The sequence below is a fragment of the Aquarana catesbeiana genome, linkage group LG01 (genome assembly GCF_042186555.1).
Source record: "Aquarana catesbeiana isolate 2022-GZ linkage group LG01, ASM4218655v1, whole genome shotgun sequence".
Taxonomy (NCBI): Eukaryota; Metazoa; Chordata; class Amphibia; order Anura; family Ranidae; genus Aquarana; species Aquarana catesbeiana.
Window position 1 is genome coordinate 877,503,650 of NC_133324.1, and position 17,727 is coordinate 877,521,376.

Here is a 17,727-nt window from a genome sequence, read left to right on the forward strand (position 1 = left end):
TAGCAGGATAGTTTCTTAGCAAGGTGTAGGGAATGTGAGAATGTGGCAGAAGAGTTGGCATGATGTCAACAACGTTGGCTGCAGTAGACAAAGCATGCAAAATGAAATAAATGTACTGCATATACAGAGGTTAAAATTTCTTTCACATCCTCAAATTACACCTTCTAAATAAACTCACCATTTGAAAGATCTATTCTAGTAAGACATATTGCAATTCCTTGTTTTATTCCTAATAAAGATGCTGCTAGGCAGAAACACTAACCGGGTGCCTTGAGCTACTGGCCACAACAGCTGCTTTCTCAGGACTGGATTTTACAGTGACTTCTTTATGTACTGCAGTACAATAAATTAGAATAATCTGGTCCTGGCTGTTACCTCTCTTTTGTAGGTACAGATATATACTTGGCAGCTGTGAGAAGATTAGGTTTCACCAGTGGCAGAACTACGAGGGTCAAAAAGGTCGCACTTGCGACTGGGCCTTGGGACGGCAGGAAGGAGGCTCACTTCAGAACATGGTAAAGGGTCCTTTTGTGGGACTGTAAGCCCTGGTTCACACTACCACAATTTGTTTGTGACTTTCGACTTCTGGGCGTCACAGAAAGTTGTAAGTCAAGTGAAAGCACATTCTTTCTATGGCGACTTGTATAAATTGAGGGATGCCTACTCGGATGCAGACCTAACCGTGTATATGACAAAAATAGACTTACCCTCGCTGTCGGTGGCAGCTCGAAATCAGTTAGATGCTCCTATAACCTTGGAGGAGCTACAGACCGCGGCCTGCTCTTTTCCCACATGTAGGGCGCCGGGAGAGGATGGCCTCCCCATGGAGGTGTTTAATGAATATGGTGAACAGATACTCCCTGAACTGTTAAAGGTTTTTGATGCTTGCCTAGATGCGGGTAGACTTCCTGAATCCATGACGAGAGCCAACGTAATCCTACTACTCAAACAGGGGAAGGACCCGGTTGACCCCGGCTCCTACAGACCTATATCGTTACTCCAGAGTGACGTGAAGATCCTAGCGAAGGTCCTGGCGCTCCGGGTCAATGGGGTCATCTCCTCCATTATACACCAGGACCAGGCAGGTTTTATGTCACAAAAGTCAACGGCTACAAATCTTAGGAGACTGTTCCTGAATATGCAGATGCAAGCGGATAACGGGGGTCAAAGGGCGCTGTTGTCCCTAGACGCCAACAAGGCCTTTGACAGCGTTAGCTGGAGATATTTATGGGCAGTGTTGGAAAAGTTTGGTTTTGGTGCACGGTTTATAGCTTGGGTTAAGTTGCTGTATGCGTCCCCTCAGGCCAATATTAGAGTGACAGACAGGGTTTCGCACGCCTTCGCTCTGGGCAGGGGGACAAGGCAGGGTTGCCCTCTGTCCCCTCTGCTCTTTGCGATCGCGATAGAGCCCCTAGCAGCCCTGATAAGAGATAATGCCCAGATACAGGGATTCCAATACGGAAATCTACATGAAAAAATAATGTTGTATGCTGACGACATGTTACTCTTCTTAGGGGACACTAGTCACTCGTTAGTGGAGGTGATGTCCATAATAAAAACGTTCGGTCACTATTCCGGGCTAACCATCAACTGGTCCAAGTCGGCTCTGATGTTGTTGGAAGGAGATCACGGGGTTGTACTCCCTGATAGCTGCCCCATTCCCCTGGTCACTGGTTTCAAATACCTGGGCATACAAGTGGCGCCCAGGATTGGAGACTACTGTGCCCTAAACATCTACCCCTTGCTTTCTCGTTTTCGAGACAAAATAAATACCTGGAACAACCTGAAGATGTCCTTGGCGGGCAAAGCCAACTTAATTAAAATGATCCTAATGCCACAGTTGCTATACTTCCTACATAATACTCCTGTAGTGGTCCCACTAAAAATTTTCAGAATAGTGAATACACTCTTCCGTAGGTTACTATGGAACAACAAAAACCCCAGAATTAAGCTGGAGCAGCTGCAGCAATCAAAGGACAGTGGGGGGTTGGCAGTTCCCAACCCCTGGTTGTACTATATAGCGTCCCAATTGCAGCAGCTGGTCGGCTCTATGACACCAGAACCAAAAGGCTCGTCGGCATGGCTGATGTTAATGGCGACGGGGCCAGAGACCATTCCCATGGGCCTTGAGGCACAGTTATTTGCAAAGTCCAACAAAAAGACCCCAACATTATCACTAGTACAAAAAATTTGGAATAAGGTTAGACAGCTTCAGGGGGTGCAGGGCTTCACTGATTTCAGCCCAATATGGGGCAATCGCTCTTATACGGAGCTGGATAAATTATTACAAGGACCAAGATGGCGCAAACATGGGGTTAAACTGCTACCACAAATATTCGCAAACGGTAAACTACTCTCCTTTACAGAACTGCAGGATAAATTTAACCTTCCAGATAACATGTTCTATTCTTACCTTCAGCTGTGACATGCAATTCTTACACAGGGGGACGTGGGGGGTTGGACACTGTCACCCATGCCGGTGTTTCACGTGTTGCAATCCAGTAGTGAGACCAAGGGAATTATATCTCAATGCTACCAGATGCTATTAGTGAGGCACCTGCGAGCATACCCGTGCAATGCAATGCTGGCTTGGGAAAGGGACCTTGGTCAGATTACAGAGGAGCAATGGGAGGAGGCCTTGCAGTCTATATCCACGTGCTCCCTTAACGTTGCACAAAAGGTTTCCCAATTGTTTATAGCGTTAAGAGTGCACTATACCCCAAAAAAGCTATTTAAAATGGACAGGACGATAGACCCTCTATGTTCCCGCTGTCTTCAGCATGATGGGGACCTTATCCACCTCCTGTGGAGATGCCCGAAGCTCCACCGATATTGGAGGGAGGTGATGGGTACGCTCAATGAGGTATTTCAAACGAAAGTCCCCATGGACCCCATGTGCTGTATACTGGGAGTCCTGGAGGATGAGATCCCTGAAGAATTGGTCAGGGTCGCGTTCTCCAGAGCTCTATTTCAGGCCAGAAAACTTATACTTATGGGTTGGAAGTCTGTGGAGCCACCTACTAGTCGCACGTGGGTGGAACACATGGGACAAACCCTCATAAGGGAGAAGTATATATATCAACACAGAGGGTGCCCTATCAGGTTTGAACGAATTTGGTCCAAATGGCTGGACACACCGGGGCTAAGCCCGAGAGAGCTAGTGATGTCCAGACTCTTACAATCTCTGTAAATAAAACGAGGAGATGCAGGATAGTTTATAAATTATAAGATGTGCGGGTGGGGGGGGGTAGATGAGGAAAAGGTGAACTTTGGTTTGCAGGAGTGACGCACTGAGATGGAGAACAAAGTTGAAATAAACACTGTATGTATGTACATGAAAGATATCTGCTATAACAAATCCTATGTAATTGCAAAACTGGTGACGTTGGTCGATGGATAATATGTGAATGTTCAATAAAACCTTTTTTGATTTAAAAAAAAAAAAAGTGAAAGCACATTGATTTTAATGGGTACCATCTTCATTGCAGCAACTTGAGTCGCTGCAACCAACAAAAGGTTCTTGCAATAGTTTTGGGTGACTCAATTGTGGCGTGACTCCCATAGACTTCAGTGTAAAATTGGCAGCAAGTCGTGGTATGTCTTTATCTTTGCAACTCTACAGTCATATCTGAGGCATTTTTTTTAACACTATTTTCCACTACCATTCAGTTTTCTGTTATGTACCTGCCCACCCCTACTGATTTAAATCTCCTCTTAAGCATTGTCACCTCCCAAGAATTGTCACCTCAAGATTTGTGACCTCCCAAGCATATGGTCATGCTGGACAGCACGTTGTACAGTTGTGTTCACAGTGTGAGCAGTGTAGGCGAAATGCCTGCAAAGAGAATGAGGATTCTCAGGACAACTAACTGCTCATCAGCCTTGATCGTCCTATGGTTTATGAATCACATCATCCCACCTACAAAGACCAAGCGAAGAAAGACCTGTGTCAGTGGCGGAACTACCAGGGTTGCAAAGGTCACACTTGTGACTGGGCCCTGACTATTCACAACCGTAGGGGATGACAGGAATGGGGCCCGCTGCAGAACATGTGCATTAGTGGGAAGGGCCCCAGGCTTGGAGGGAAAGGGCCCCGGGACCAATGAACATGGCTCCGGCACTCAGGGGGGCCCTTCATGGTTTCTTGTACCAGGGCCATGAAGGTTCTAGTTACACCTCTGGGTTTCACAGTGATGTATGGAGATGCTAAATGACAGCAGAGTATGACTTTTTAAGACTCATCTGATAACACTGACTTGGTAACTTCTAAACTAGATGCATGCCTGCAGGATTCATACAGGACTAAAGTTATCCGTAGTTACTTTAAAAATTTCAAAATACTGTACATCCAAGCTCATATTGCAATTTTTGGTTTATGCTTGAGAGTAAGAGCTGAACTCCGGGCAAAAAAGCCTTTATTCAGATACTGTATATTCCTCAATAGCCACAAAAGCTATACAGTTAATCCAATATTTGTGCACCAAATGCCTTTGTAAACCCACTTATTACCTTGTAAAAATAACAGTGACATCATCACTGTGCTGTTTATATCTTGTGCAGAGAGCAGAGCTGTGGGACCCAGCAGGTCCACCCACTACAGGCTGCCTGCAGAAAACTATAGGAGGGGGCGGAGACAAGACCAGTCACCCTGCACAAGGAGAGAGAGCAGCAGTGACTGGTCTTTGTTACAGGAAGCTCCTGTTCTTTTCATGTTTCACACTGGATTACTGTACAGATCTGTAAGAATTACACAAAACGACACATAAATGTACACATGTGGTTTGTATTTAGCCAATATTTGATTATCTTGAATCACAGACATAATTTCAAAGCAGCAGGGAACCCCACTGTACATATCAGGAGCTTTCAGTGGACCTTGAAGAACACCTGAAGTATTGTAAGAATTATATTGTGAGTTAAATAAAGTTAAAGAAGTACAGCCATAGCTTGTAGCAGTTGATAGCCGTTCGTTTTTCACGCCTGTGATCCGTTTTCAGCTGACAGCTGCTCCCGCCCCCTCTGCAGCCCAGCGCTCCAGTGAGCCAACTTCTCTCAGTTCTCAGTGCTCCATGGGCAATCAGCAGTGTTTTATTACTCAGGTCTCAGTCTTAGAGCCAGCGAGGGAAAGATCATCGGACCAGTGCTGCATCCACCTAAGTGAGTATGATTAAAAAAAAAAAAAAAAAAAAAAACAACCTATGCTTCTCTTTAAAAATAAAATACATAAAAATGGCTCTGCCTGAGGTTGGGCTTTAGGCCACCTAACAGATTTATTTATCTTTTGTAAACTTTCAAAACATATGGTGGGACCACCTAAAACCTTAAAGCGGACCTTCAGTAATTTTTTCAACTTTCCATCTATTAAATCTTCTGCTCTTGTTGTTTTAACTTTGGATAGTAAAACATTTTTTTCTGCCAGTTAATACCTTATACAGCCCACTTCCTGTTTCTTGTCTGGTCATTAGCCTAGGCTTATGACATCATGCACAGCTCTCCCTCTCACTCTCGAGAGTTTGCCAGGAAGGGAGGGGGGTGAGTCATAAGAGAGTCAATGAGAGCTGCAGGGCTGCAGAGCTGGAGGTGTGCCTCTGTGTGTATGTGTATATCCAGGAGGAGAACAGGCAGCAGCTTCAGCTGCTCACAGTTAAAATGGTTGCAGCCAGACTCAGTGGAGGGAGATTTCTGCAGCATATTTGGCAAGTACAGAATCGCAGTATATATAAAATAATATGCAAAGTGGTTGAAGGGAAGCTTCAGAATGTCAAAGATGTTTTTTTTACACATTATGTGAGCAGACTACAGTTTCTCTTTAAGGTGGTCAGAAACAAGAATTATGGCAGGGAGATCTCGTTGTTATCCAAAAAGAAGCCAGGGACGGAAACATGACAAGCTGGGGACTTAAAGCTCCCCCTATCACTAAAATATCACTTTGTAGTCAATGTCCCTTTAAGACCCTATCTATTGTGACTACAATACAAATCATTCATATAGAGAGGATGCCGCTTTCCTGGCCAGTCCATATAAGATAGAAATAAAGAGCAGTCCAAGCCTATACTTCTCCCCAAACCATGCCCTTCTGACGTGTTTCGACCCACCCATTAGGGCTTAGTCATAGACTGTATGAGTAAGCCCCGTTGGGCAAGACAAAATGCGTTTGTTTGTGGAAAAGCATAGGCTGAGGTCACTGCTTATTTCTATCTCATACAGGCTGGCTGGGAAAATGGTGTCCTCTCTATATGATACGTTACTCATTTTTACACATTTGTGAACGCTGACACCTTCATTCCTAAGGATCAAGGGAGAAATCTACTCTCTAGCTTAGAGCGGTGCCCCAAGTTCTTCATTACAATACATCATTGTTTTTTACTAAAGTGCATGTGTGGTTTAAAAATAGGGATGCATCGGTATATCGGCTTCTGAAAATTATCGGCTAAAAATAGGGTTATCGGCGTTATGCTGATGGAATAAAAATGGTGCAGATAATGGCATGCTGCATCCTATAGACATGTCCCATAGACTTCACTGCAAAGTCGTGTCCCATAGACTTCAATGCAAAATCGCATCCCATAGACTTCAACACAAAATTGCGTCCAATAGACTTCAATGCAAAATTGCGTCCAATAGACTTCACTGCAAAATTGCGTCCAATAGACTTCAATGCAAAATTGCGTCCCATAGACTTCAATGCAAAAATGCCCCCTAGTGATTTCAATGCGAAGTCGCGTCCCACAGACTTAAATGCAAACTTGCGTCCCATTGACTTCAATGCAAAAATGCCCCCTAGTGACCGCAATGCAAAAACGCCAGCCACATTAATTAAATTTAACATTTAAAAAAAAACATCCGTATTTGATTTCGGTTTTCGTCCAAGTTCATACTGAATTTTTAGTCGTGGCACTGAAATTTTCATTTTGGTGCACCAGTATTTAAAGTGGCCTTATTACCTTAGCTTGTTTTCCTAGCTGGCTGCAGTTGAGCATCTTGACATAAGCTATGACAGCTCAGTGCATTGACAACTCTGTGATGTGTAGGCACACACTTTATTGCACCACTAGCTTCTTCTCTCCATCACAGTGTCCCTTATTGTTCAAACCGATCGCTATTATCACAGGTAGCTCCATTCAGCTCGTTCATCCCTTCTCCCGGCATATGGAATCAGCAGCTGTGACAGTATGAATGGAACTGAAAATATACTTTTCTTTACAGCAAAATGAGAAAGAGAAGAAAAAAAAAGATTAACATTGCTCAAAATCTATTTCAATTTGTTCCACTTCTTTGTGGAGGTAAAAATAAGGTATATATTTATGTAACGTCTATAGAGCTATATTACGAAGGCCTTAATACCAGCCGCTCTATGCCACCGCTGTTTTTCTGCTCGCTATGAAAAGTCGTCACCTGCGGTTTCATTGAGATTTTCTTAAGGTTCACTGCATTTAATCCGATCACTATCTCCCTAGAGGTATCTGGAAATCTGTATTTCATTCCAGAGCCTGTGTCGCTTTATGTGAAATTCTAACCCAGCTTTTTTCAGTGTGAATGGTAATACCTTGTAACAGGCATATCAAGGGTTCAGGAGATTAGGACAATGTCTGCTATTCATCTCGAGCACATGTAAAATCACACCGAGTTAAATTGTGAAAGGCAGACATTGCAGTCACCGCCACCCCACAGAAATAGACCTTGAATGATGTAACAGATGGGGAATTGGGGTATTAGTGGCATTTCACAGATCAGCAAAAGGGCTATGAGAGCAATGTAAGAAAACAATTAGGGGAAAGAGGACATGACATAGGGATAAAGGGGATGAAATATTGCCAGGATTGCCGAGAGTGATACTTTATTTTATCTCCACATAACCTGTATTCCTGCATCACTGTCATACACACCAGTTTGGCTGCTTTGTGACTGCAGAAGAATGGCAGTGAACAGAGTCAAGGATGCAGAAAATAATACAAATGGTGTTTTATCTTATACTGTATTTCCTGAAATTTGCATTTGCTTAACCACTTTAGCCCGGAAGAATTTACCCCCTTCCGGACCAGAGCACTTTTTGCGATACGGCACTGCGTGGATTTAACTGACAATTGCGTGGTCGTGCGACGTTGCACCCAAACAAAATTGACATCCTCTTTTTCCCCACCAATAGAGCTTTCTTTTGGTGGTATTTGATCACCTCGGCGGTTTTTATTTTTTGCGTTATAAACAGAAAAGAGCGACAATTTTGAAAAAAACACGATATTTTGTACTTTTTGCTATAATAAATATCCCCCCCCCCTTTTTTTTTTTTTTAAAAAGAGCTAATTTTAGGCCGACATCTATTCTTCTACATATTTTTGGTAAAAAAATCGCAATAAGCATATATTGATTGGTTTGCGCAAAAGTTATAGTGTCTACAAAATAGGGGATAGATTTATAGCATTTTTATAATTTTTTTTTTTTACTAGTGATGGCAGTGATCTGCGATTTTTATCGTGACTGCGACATTATGGCGGACACATCGGACAATTTTGACACATTTTTGGGACCATTGGCATTAATACAGCGATCAGTGCTATAAAAATGCATTGATTACTATAAAAATGTCACTGGCAGTGAAGGGGTTAACACTAGGGGGCGATCAAGGGGTTAACTGTGTTCCCTAGGAGGTAATTCTAAATGAAGAGGGAGGGGACTGACTAAAGGAAGTGACGGATCGTGGTTCCTAGCTAATAGGAACACACGATCTGTCACTCCTGTCAGGTCAGAACAGAACAGGGAAGTGTGTGTTTACACACACTTGTCCCTGTTCTGTGTGTCCTGCTCACAATCGCTCGTGGCCAATAAAGTGACTGTAAGGGGTTTTTTTTGTTTTTGTTTTTTTTAAATAACAAACATATCATACTTACCTCCACTGTGCAGCTCGTTTTGCACAGAGTGGCCCCTTACCTCAACTTCTGGGGTCCCCCGGCGGCTCTCGCGGCTCCTCCCCACATCAGATAACCCCTAGGAGAAGCCCGGGGGCTTACCTTGCGGGCGTGCTCCCGAGTCCATCATTCGGCATCCATAGCTGCCGAATGTATGACTTGGTCCCCCCCCCCCCGCGCCCGTGTCATTGAATTTGATTGACAGCAGCGGGAGCCAATGGCTGCGCTGCTATCAATCTATCCAATCAGGACATGAGACACCAGCTAGTGCTGGTGTGCTCATTCCCGGCCGGAGAAACATCGGGGTGAGGTAAGTAAAACAGGGGGTGGGGGGAACTGCAGCACCACAAAAGGTTTTTTACCTTAATGCATAGAATGCATTAAGGTAAAAAGCCATGAGGGTTGACAACCCCTTTAACTCCTTCGTGCCTAAGGGTAAAACAAATCTTAATGCCTAAGCCCAATTTTGCAACTTTAACATGTGTTAGTAAAACCGTACATATCATCAAAACTACTTTGTGCATCCAGGTGGATTATACCTTGTGGTTTTTTTTTCAGGATAAATTGAGCTTTCATTTGGTGGTAGATGGTAAGGGATATCTCCTGATTTTTTTTTTTATTATGAAAGGAAAACTGGCCCAAAATAGTACAAAAAAAAATAATTTCTTTTAAATGTACCTGTATTTTTCCTGGTACTACCATATCCTAGCACCAAAGAACAACCCAAAATAAATTCTCCTGCTCCTGACGATGGCAGCGATACCACATATGTTAGTTTTTGTATGTACCCGTGGTACAGCCCAGAAACATTGGTGCGCATTTTGCTTTTTTTTTTATCCTACCTAAAACACACTGACACTGATTGATACTAATTTAAAAAAAAAAATCCTGTCCCAAAAATACTGACCCTGACCTTTTGACTCTGGGCGTGACTTTTGACCCTGACCTTGACCCAAACACTAACCCTGGCATTGACCTAGATCAAACCTTGATCTAGACTTTTTTTTTTTTTTTTAATTATTTTTATTTATTTATTTTTTTTTACACACGTTTATTTTCCTTCTCTGCAAGGACAGAGAAAGATATAATGTATCTTTCTCGTCCATTCACATGAGCTATGGGGGCACCCAAAATGAGTCACATTCAGACACGGAGCCACGGCCAGGCCCCGCCCCCTCCCTTTCCTGATTGGCTAACTGACTTTGACAGCAGCGGGAGCCAAGGGCGCCACTGCTTAGTGTCAGCCAATCAGGAGGAAGAGTCTCGGATGGCCGAGACACTCGTGGACATCGCTGGACAGAGATGGGGCTCAGGTAAGTATTAGGGGGCACACAGAATGCTTTTTATCTTAAGCACTTCCCACCCGACCTATAGTTGAATGACGGCCAGGCGGTGGTTCAGTTATCCTGACTGGGTGTCATATGACGTCCAGCAGGATAAGCCGCGATCGCACGCCCTGTGTCAGTCTGACACACCGCATCACCGATCTCGGTAACGGAGGCTCTTTACCACTTGATCAGCCATGTCCAATCACGGTTGATCACGATGTAAACAGGAAGAGCCATTTATCAGCTTTTCCTCACTCGCGTCTGACAGATGGGTGTAGAGGAGAGCCAATCGGTTTATATTGTTTATCAGCGCAAACCCACCCACCCCCCCCCCCCCCCGCAGATGCCCGCCCAGGACCACCAGGATGCCGCCAGGACCACCAGGGATGGCCACCACACAGGACCACCAGTTATGCCACCCTAGAACACCAGGGATATGCCAATCAGTGCCCATTAAAAATGCCTGCCAGTGCCACCAGTGATGCCTATCAGTGCAGTCTATCAGTGCCCAGCAGTGTCGCCTATCAGTTCCCACCAGTGCCGCATATCAATGCCACCTCATCGGTGCCGCCTTTTCAGTGCCCGTCAGTGCAGCTTATCAGTGCCCATCAGTGAAGGAGAAAATTTACTTTTTTACAAAATTTTATAACGGAAACAAAGAAAAACTTTTTTTTTTTTTTCAAAATTTTCAGTCTTTTTTTATTTGTTTAGCAAAAAATAAAAACCGCAGAGGTAATCAAATGCCACCAAAAGAAAGCTCTATTTGTGGGAGCAAAATGATAAAAATTTTGTTTGGGTACAGTGTAGCATGACCACGCAATTGTCATTTAAAAATATAATAGACATACCTGAATGCAGCCCTGTAATCATGAATACATCATTAAATGTATTTTAAATGCAAGCAATGTAAGTACCCATATTTGACCTGGTAATAGCCACTTGCAGTGATGGTGATACAGGAAATTAGGTTGGTGGATGGAAATGTTAATGATTTTTTTTACTCAATCTATTTTTATTACATTTTTAGATGTTAATGCATTGTTTGTATTTTTTAGATTGTCTTCATCAGACCAAAGCTCTAATAACTGAACATTTGGGACAACGCAGTAAACTTATTGAGATCCTTCACAAAACCCAGACAGAGGAGCGCCTCCGTTTCCTGGAAAAGGCAGAGGGGTCTGCTGACGCAGATAGATTTATTAAGGTAACCTGTTGAAAACCTTATGTGATCATTTTACAAATTGCACCATAAATAGTGATAACTGATCCTTGTGGTCTCTCCAGGAGTACCATAAGCTGCTGGAGACACAGAGAGAACTGTATGCAGAACTGGAAGACGAAGAGGACTGCAAGGTCATCGATGATGTTGCTGATCTCTGTAAGGTAATATAAACTGTGACATGGCTCAGTCACAGACTTTTTCCTCATAGTTGTGCATATAAAAATGTAACTGAAGTAGGTAGCCAAGTCTAGCATGCTCTTGTATATACAATATCTGCTATGTATCTATTTATTCAGCAATAACTGTCATTACTTAAAGCCTAAGTGCAGTCAAAATGACACAAAACAGAAAAGTCAGCACAAGGGACATAACCTAGAGTCAGTAGGATGTGTCACTTGTGCTGACTTCTATTCTTTTACTTGAAATCCTTCTCCGTCCGTGTTGTCCCTGTTACCATACTATGCCCGCCCTTTCCACTCAGCTGCTATTCTAGACTATTCTAGATACTACAGCTTCTATGAATGAAAAGTGATCTATGAATGGAGAGGGTGGACCTTTTGATCATCTGCTCATCCTCCATTCATAGATCTTGTTTTATTCATAGAAGCAGTTATATGGCTTCTATGAAGGGAGCAGCTGGGTGAAAAGGGTGGGCATAGTTGGGCTCTCTTGATGAGAGCTGGTGACAGCACCTTAAATGTAATAATCCCCGGGGGGGCGTGTCCAAGATGGCGCTCGCAGCAGACGCTTAATCGCTGAGCTCCCGATCCGGATTCTTAAATCCTCAGTCTATCCTGCTGTGGACCCTACATAAACCCACCTGCCCACAGATCGTTCCCCTGGAACCCAGGGAATGAGAAGAAACAAAAAGGGGGCATAGAAGAGACGCACCTCCGAAGTTGCTCGTACGCCGCCAAAGCCTGGGCCTTCTCTCCCCTCGGCCTGTCACATGGAGACCCAGACCACAGCCACACCTGATGGTGTGATCCAGGCCGGTTCCGCGGCTTTCGATGCCCTAATGCAGGCAATCTCAACATGTCAATCGACCCTTACGACAAAGATTGATCATGTCCAGGCGGAGACAGCCCTTATCCGCCGCGACATGGACAGTTTCAGAGAACGGGTGGCGGAAGTGGAGCGGCGGGTGTCCGGCACGGAGGACACCCAAAGAGAAAAACAAGCGGACATCCAGACTTTAAAAGCCAAAGTGAGAGTTCTGGAGGCGAGAGCCGAGGACGCCGAGAACCGGAACCGCCGGAACAATCTACGTGTCCTCAGCCTCCCAGAGGGCGCCGAGGGATCGGATCCGGTCGCCTTTATGGAGATGGGGAGAGGGTGCAGTTTTTCACTTCTCACAATGATGCGGCAGCATGGGCTGAAACCCTACCACAATGAACCTGCACACAATGCTTCTTCTGTCTGGATTTGTGAGTATGATGTTGGGGTCCTCAAACTGTTTAACATCACCATGTGCACACTCTGGGGGATGGTTTGTCCCCCCTGTGTTGGTCTACACGATTCATCAGTAGGCGTTGGCTGCTGACACTCTTCCACTTTCCCAGAGCAGGTGAACTTGAGACCCCCCTTTTTTTTTTGACAACCATCTCTACCCCTTCTTAAAGATGCTGTAACAGCTACCCATCAGGAGGTTATTCCCTCCCCTTAATCAGCAATGCACGCTCACTTTTCTTCCCTACTCCCCCATTTAATTTGACGAAGATGCGACGGGGGAGGCCCGTTTACAGCCGAGACCCTCTGTCACCCCTGTAGGGCGTTGCTCGCACATACTTGGAGACTCATGCTGCACATAGCCCCTTTCTCCCTCTTCCCCCCAGCCTCCCTCTTCTGTGTTGGCACAATCCAGCATGGGGAAAGTTAATGACTCTTTTCATCTAAGAACTGTGCCCCTGGGGCTCCGGGTGTTCCACAATGACAATCCTCTACCGGATTTCCCAGGTACTCTTGACTGTTTTGCACACAGAGAGTACTTGCCTCTTGCTCACTGCCTTCATGATCAGTCATAGAGCTGACATTTGTTTCGGGATGAAAACCCTCCTTCATGGTTGGGGAGGTTGGGGTGGGGGGGAGTTCGGGTAATTTGTTGTTTTGTATTGCATGACAGTAATGTTGCTGATTAATCTACTTGCATTATTGTTGGGGCCTGGTCCGGCCACCGGCTTAGTTTTCTGCGCCTGGGGTGCATCAGGTCTCATTACTATAGATGATCCTAATTTTATTCTATTGATTCGTCTACATGGCTACACTTAATAACCTCTCCTGGAACACACGTGGTTTTAATCCTCCGGTCAAACGCTCCCTCGTTTTTCAATTTATTAAAAGGAGCAACCCCCATATATGTGTGTTACAGGAGACACATCTAGTAGGAAGTAAAAATCTCAGCCTTAAAAAACCTTGGGTAGGCCATCATTATCATTCCACCTATTCAAATTTTGCTAGAGGGGTCAGTATCCTTGTCCTCAAAACCCTCTCCTTTAAACTCCTTGATTTGATACTAGACCCTGATGGTAGATTTGTCCTGCTACACGCTTTGATACAAAATTTGCCATGGGTCCTGATGGGTCTTTACCTACCTCCCCCGGCTTCCCTTAAGTTTCTTAATCTGCTTTCAACCAAACTGGCCCAGTTCCCTTCAGACAATATAGTATTGATGGGAGACTTTAATCTTGTCCCGGATTCTGGAATGGACAGGTGTGCTACAGTTGGCGCGACCCATCAGGGGTTGGCGGTGTGGGCTGATACATATGGCCTCACGGATGTGTGGCATTGGAGGAATCAACAATATGCCCAACTCCAATCTCTGACTCAACAGGCCAACCTTCTGCACACCTCCCTGACGCAAAAGAAACTCCTTCACCAAACCCAGCGCATTTTTGAGCAGGGGGAGAAGACGGGCCGCCTGCTGGCCTAGCTCTCCAGAGAACAGTCAGGGGGGACGACTATTGCACAGATCCAAGACCTAGATGGGAATCTCCTCTCCTCCCCACAGGACATTAACCACTGCTTTGCTACATATTATCAACAACATTAGTCCCCGGGTGACCTACGAGCAAACTGACCTAATTGAGTATTTAGAGGGGATTGACGTCCCGGTCCTCACCTCTACCTCTGCGAATAAATTCCCCCATTGCAGTAGAAGAAATACAAAAAGCTCTAAAAATGATGCAGGCAGGCAAGACTCCGGGCCCAGATGGGTTTCCAGTGGAGTTTTATAAGGCCTACGCAGAGGAATTGTCCCCTAGATTGCAGTCAGTGCTGTCTCGTGCATCGGAGTCTGGGGACCTCCCGGATTTGATGTCCGATGCAGTGATAGTGGTAATTCCCAAACCAGGCAAAGACCCTACCTTATGTTCCTCCTACCACCCCATTTCTCTCCTGAATGTTGACACTAAGGTGTTCGCCAAAGTCCTTGCAAACCGCCTGAACACTGTTATCACAGCCCTGGTTCACCCAGACCAGACAGGCTTCATGCCGGGTCGAGGCACGGACATAAACATCCGTCGCCTGCATACCCACATAGCGGCCGCGGACCCAGAAAATCCCGTGGTGGTGGCCTCAATCGACGCCGAGAAGGCCTTCGACTCGGTCGAGTGGGGATACCTTTGGACGGTTCTTTCTAGATTTGGCTTTGGCCCTCAATTCCTATCATGGCTACAAATGCTATACGCACATCCTAGGGCCCGGACACGCACCAATGGGACCTTGTCGGCTCCCTTCTCCCTGGGGAGGGGGACCCGGCAGGGATGTCCGTTGTCCCCGGCACTATTTGCCCTGACCCTGGAGCCGCTGGCTGCCCACATTAGGAAAGACCCTGAAATCAAAGGTATAAAGATTGGCCCACTGGAAGAAAAATTATCTTTATATGCGGATGACTCACTATTATACTTAGCAGATGCCTCCACCTCCCTAAGGGCTGACCCAGTTTGAGACCTTCAGCCGTTATTCAGGAGTCCGAATCAACTGGGACAAATCGGTTCTCTTCCCGCTCCATCCGTCATTGCCTCGTGCAGATTCCCACACTCCGCTACGTTGGGTAGAAGAATTTAAATACCTAGGAGTAAAAATTGGTCCCACAGTGGAAGGTTACATGGTCAGGAATGTCCTCCCGGTGTTGGAACAACTGTCCAAGAGATGCACAACTTGGCGCAATCTCCCCCTCACTCCGGTGGGTAGGGGAAATTTAATTAAAATGATATATCTGCCCAAACGTTTATATTTCTTCTGGCAAACCCCCATCCCTATCCCTCGTTCCTTTTTTCGGAAATTGGAACCAAAATTTTGTTTTTTTGTAACCAATTTTGTATGGGCGGGGGCGGGTCCCCCCCCCCCCCGGGTGGCGAGGCGTACCCTATATCTCCCCCTATCCAGTGGAGGCTTGGCCCTTCCAAATTTCCTCATGTACTACTGGACGGCGGGTTTGGTGACGGTCAGATGGTGGTTTTCCCAGCCTAGGCAGAACCCAGCAGTCACCCTTGAGGCTGCAATCCTTGGCTCATATGCGGCCCTATCCAACCTTGTCTACAGGGGCTGCAAAGCTCATCCTCGTGTAACAGGGCCTATGAAGACTACTATAAGGGTATGGCAGAGCTCCAGGGCAACTGGGATCAAGCCAGCAACTGTTTCTCCCCATACCCCTCTGTGGGGCAATCCTCTCCTTTCCCACTTAAATACAGTACCTGAACCAGCGACGTGAGCTAAACGGGGTATTTTGACACTGAAGCATGTGATGCTGAACGGTAAAATCATGTAATTCCAGCACTTGAGATGGACATACGAAGTTCCCCCTTCCTTCCACTTTAGATACTGCCAGCTCCGACATGCCCTTACCTCACAATTTCCTAATCCTGTCACGCTAGAACCGGACTCGATTGAGAGGCTCCTCACTTCAGCAGTGATGGGAAAGCCTCTTTCCTCCCTCTATTTATACCTCACTGTAGTTCACGATACTGACATTTCGGCCACTCTGACCAGATGGAAGGAAGATATCCCTAATCTTGATGAGGACACCTGGGAAGACATTGTCTCGGGGTATATCCCCTCCATGATCGCCTCTAGGGACCGTTTCATACAACTAAAGTTTTTACTACACCCCACAGAGACTTTCCAATATATATCCTTCCCTCAGCCCTATGTGTACTAGATGCTCCAATGAGAAGGGTTCCTTCTTTCACATGGTTTGGGCCTGCCCCAAAATTCGCCCCTACTGGCGGGAGGTAGCGGATGCTCTCACGGAGATCTGTGGAGCGGAGGTGCCACTGGACCCTCTTCTCTTCCTGCTTAGATACTTGGGAGATATTGAAGGGGATAGATATACCAAATTGTGCATGACCTTCACCCTGTTCTACGCTAGGAGAGAAATCCTACTGAGATGGAGGGGAACCGAACTTCCTATGAGAGCCTCATGGTGTAGCACGATAGGCAGGGTTCTACCACCTTATAAAATTACATACGAAAGCAGAAATTATCCAGCTAAATATGACAAAATCTGGTCGAACTGGGAACACGCTTGTGGATGAGATCTGTTGAACCACATGGCAGGAGCGGTATATGCCAACTGTTAAGAGGGGGAGAGGAAAAGAAAAGAGAAAAGATAGTAGATTCTGGGCTCTCTTCCCTCTCCCCCTCCCCCTGCCTTTTTCCTGCCCCCCCCCTCCCCCTGCCCCGCCCCGCCTTTCCCATTCCAGTTTATCCCCCACCCCTTTTTTTTTTTTTCCTTTCCCCTTCCCCCATGGTCTGAGAGATGGAGCCTTTGCAGAAGAGCCACCTAATTGCATTGCTAATGGTCTCCTTCTTTTACTGGCACATTATCCTAACTGATTTATACTTACCTATAAAAGTTTCTTCTTTTTCCTTCTTTTTTTGTATCACCATGTATATTATCACATCAGTAATAGCCACGTGACATGTAACAATTTGCAAGAACTATATTTAAGAATCTGTCATTGCTTTGTTTGTACCTTCTATAATTTTTGAATAAAATAAAAACCTTAACTGTAAAAAATGTAATAATCCCCACTGCACTGGAAGATTACAGTGGTGGGGGGTGGGGCATGGACAGAGGAGGATTTCAACTAAAAGAAGAGACATCAGCAAAAGGGACATATTTCTACTGACTGTAAGATACAGTGGGTATAGAAAAGAATCACCCCCCTTTAAAATAATCACATTTTCTTGCCTTGCAGCTTAAAATGAAGAAAGACAGTGTTTATAAAATCCAGCTGTATTTACTAGTGCAACTTATAACATCCAAGTGAAA

At 45.3% G+C, this 17,727-nt stretch overlaps 1 protein-coding gene across 2 annotated transcripts in view; it reads left to right on the forward strand.

Moving 5' to 3' along the window:
* Window positions 1-17,727, forward strand: part of EVC (EvC ciliary complex subunit 1) — a 180,012-nt gene that overhangs the window by 80,566 nt on the left and 81,719 nt on the right. For both annotated transcript variants that reach the window (XM_073610289.1, XM_073610281.1), the window contains 2 exons: window positions 11,287-11,435; window positions 11,516-11,614. In XM_073610289.1, coding sequence (XP_073466390.1) covers window positions 11,287-11,435; window positions 11,516-11,614 — 248 coding nt within the window. The remainder of the gene's footprint in view (window positions 1-11,286; window positions 11,436-11,515; window positions 11,615-17,727) is intronic.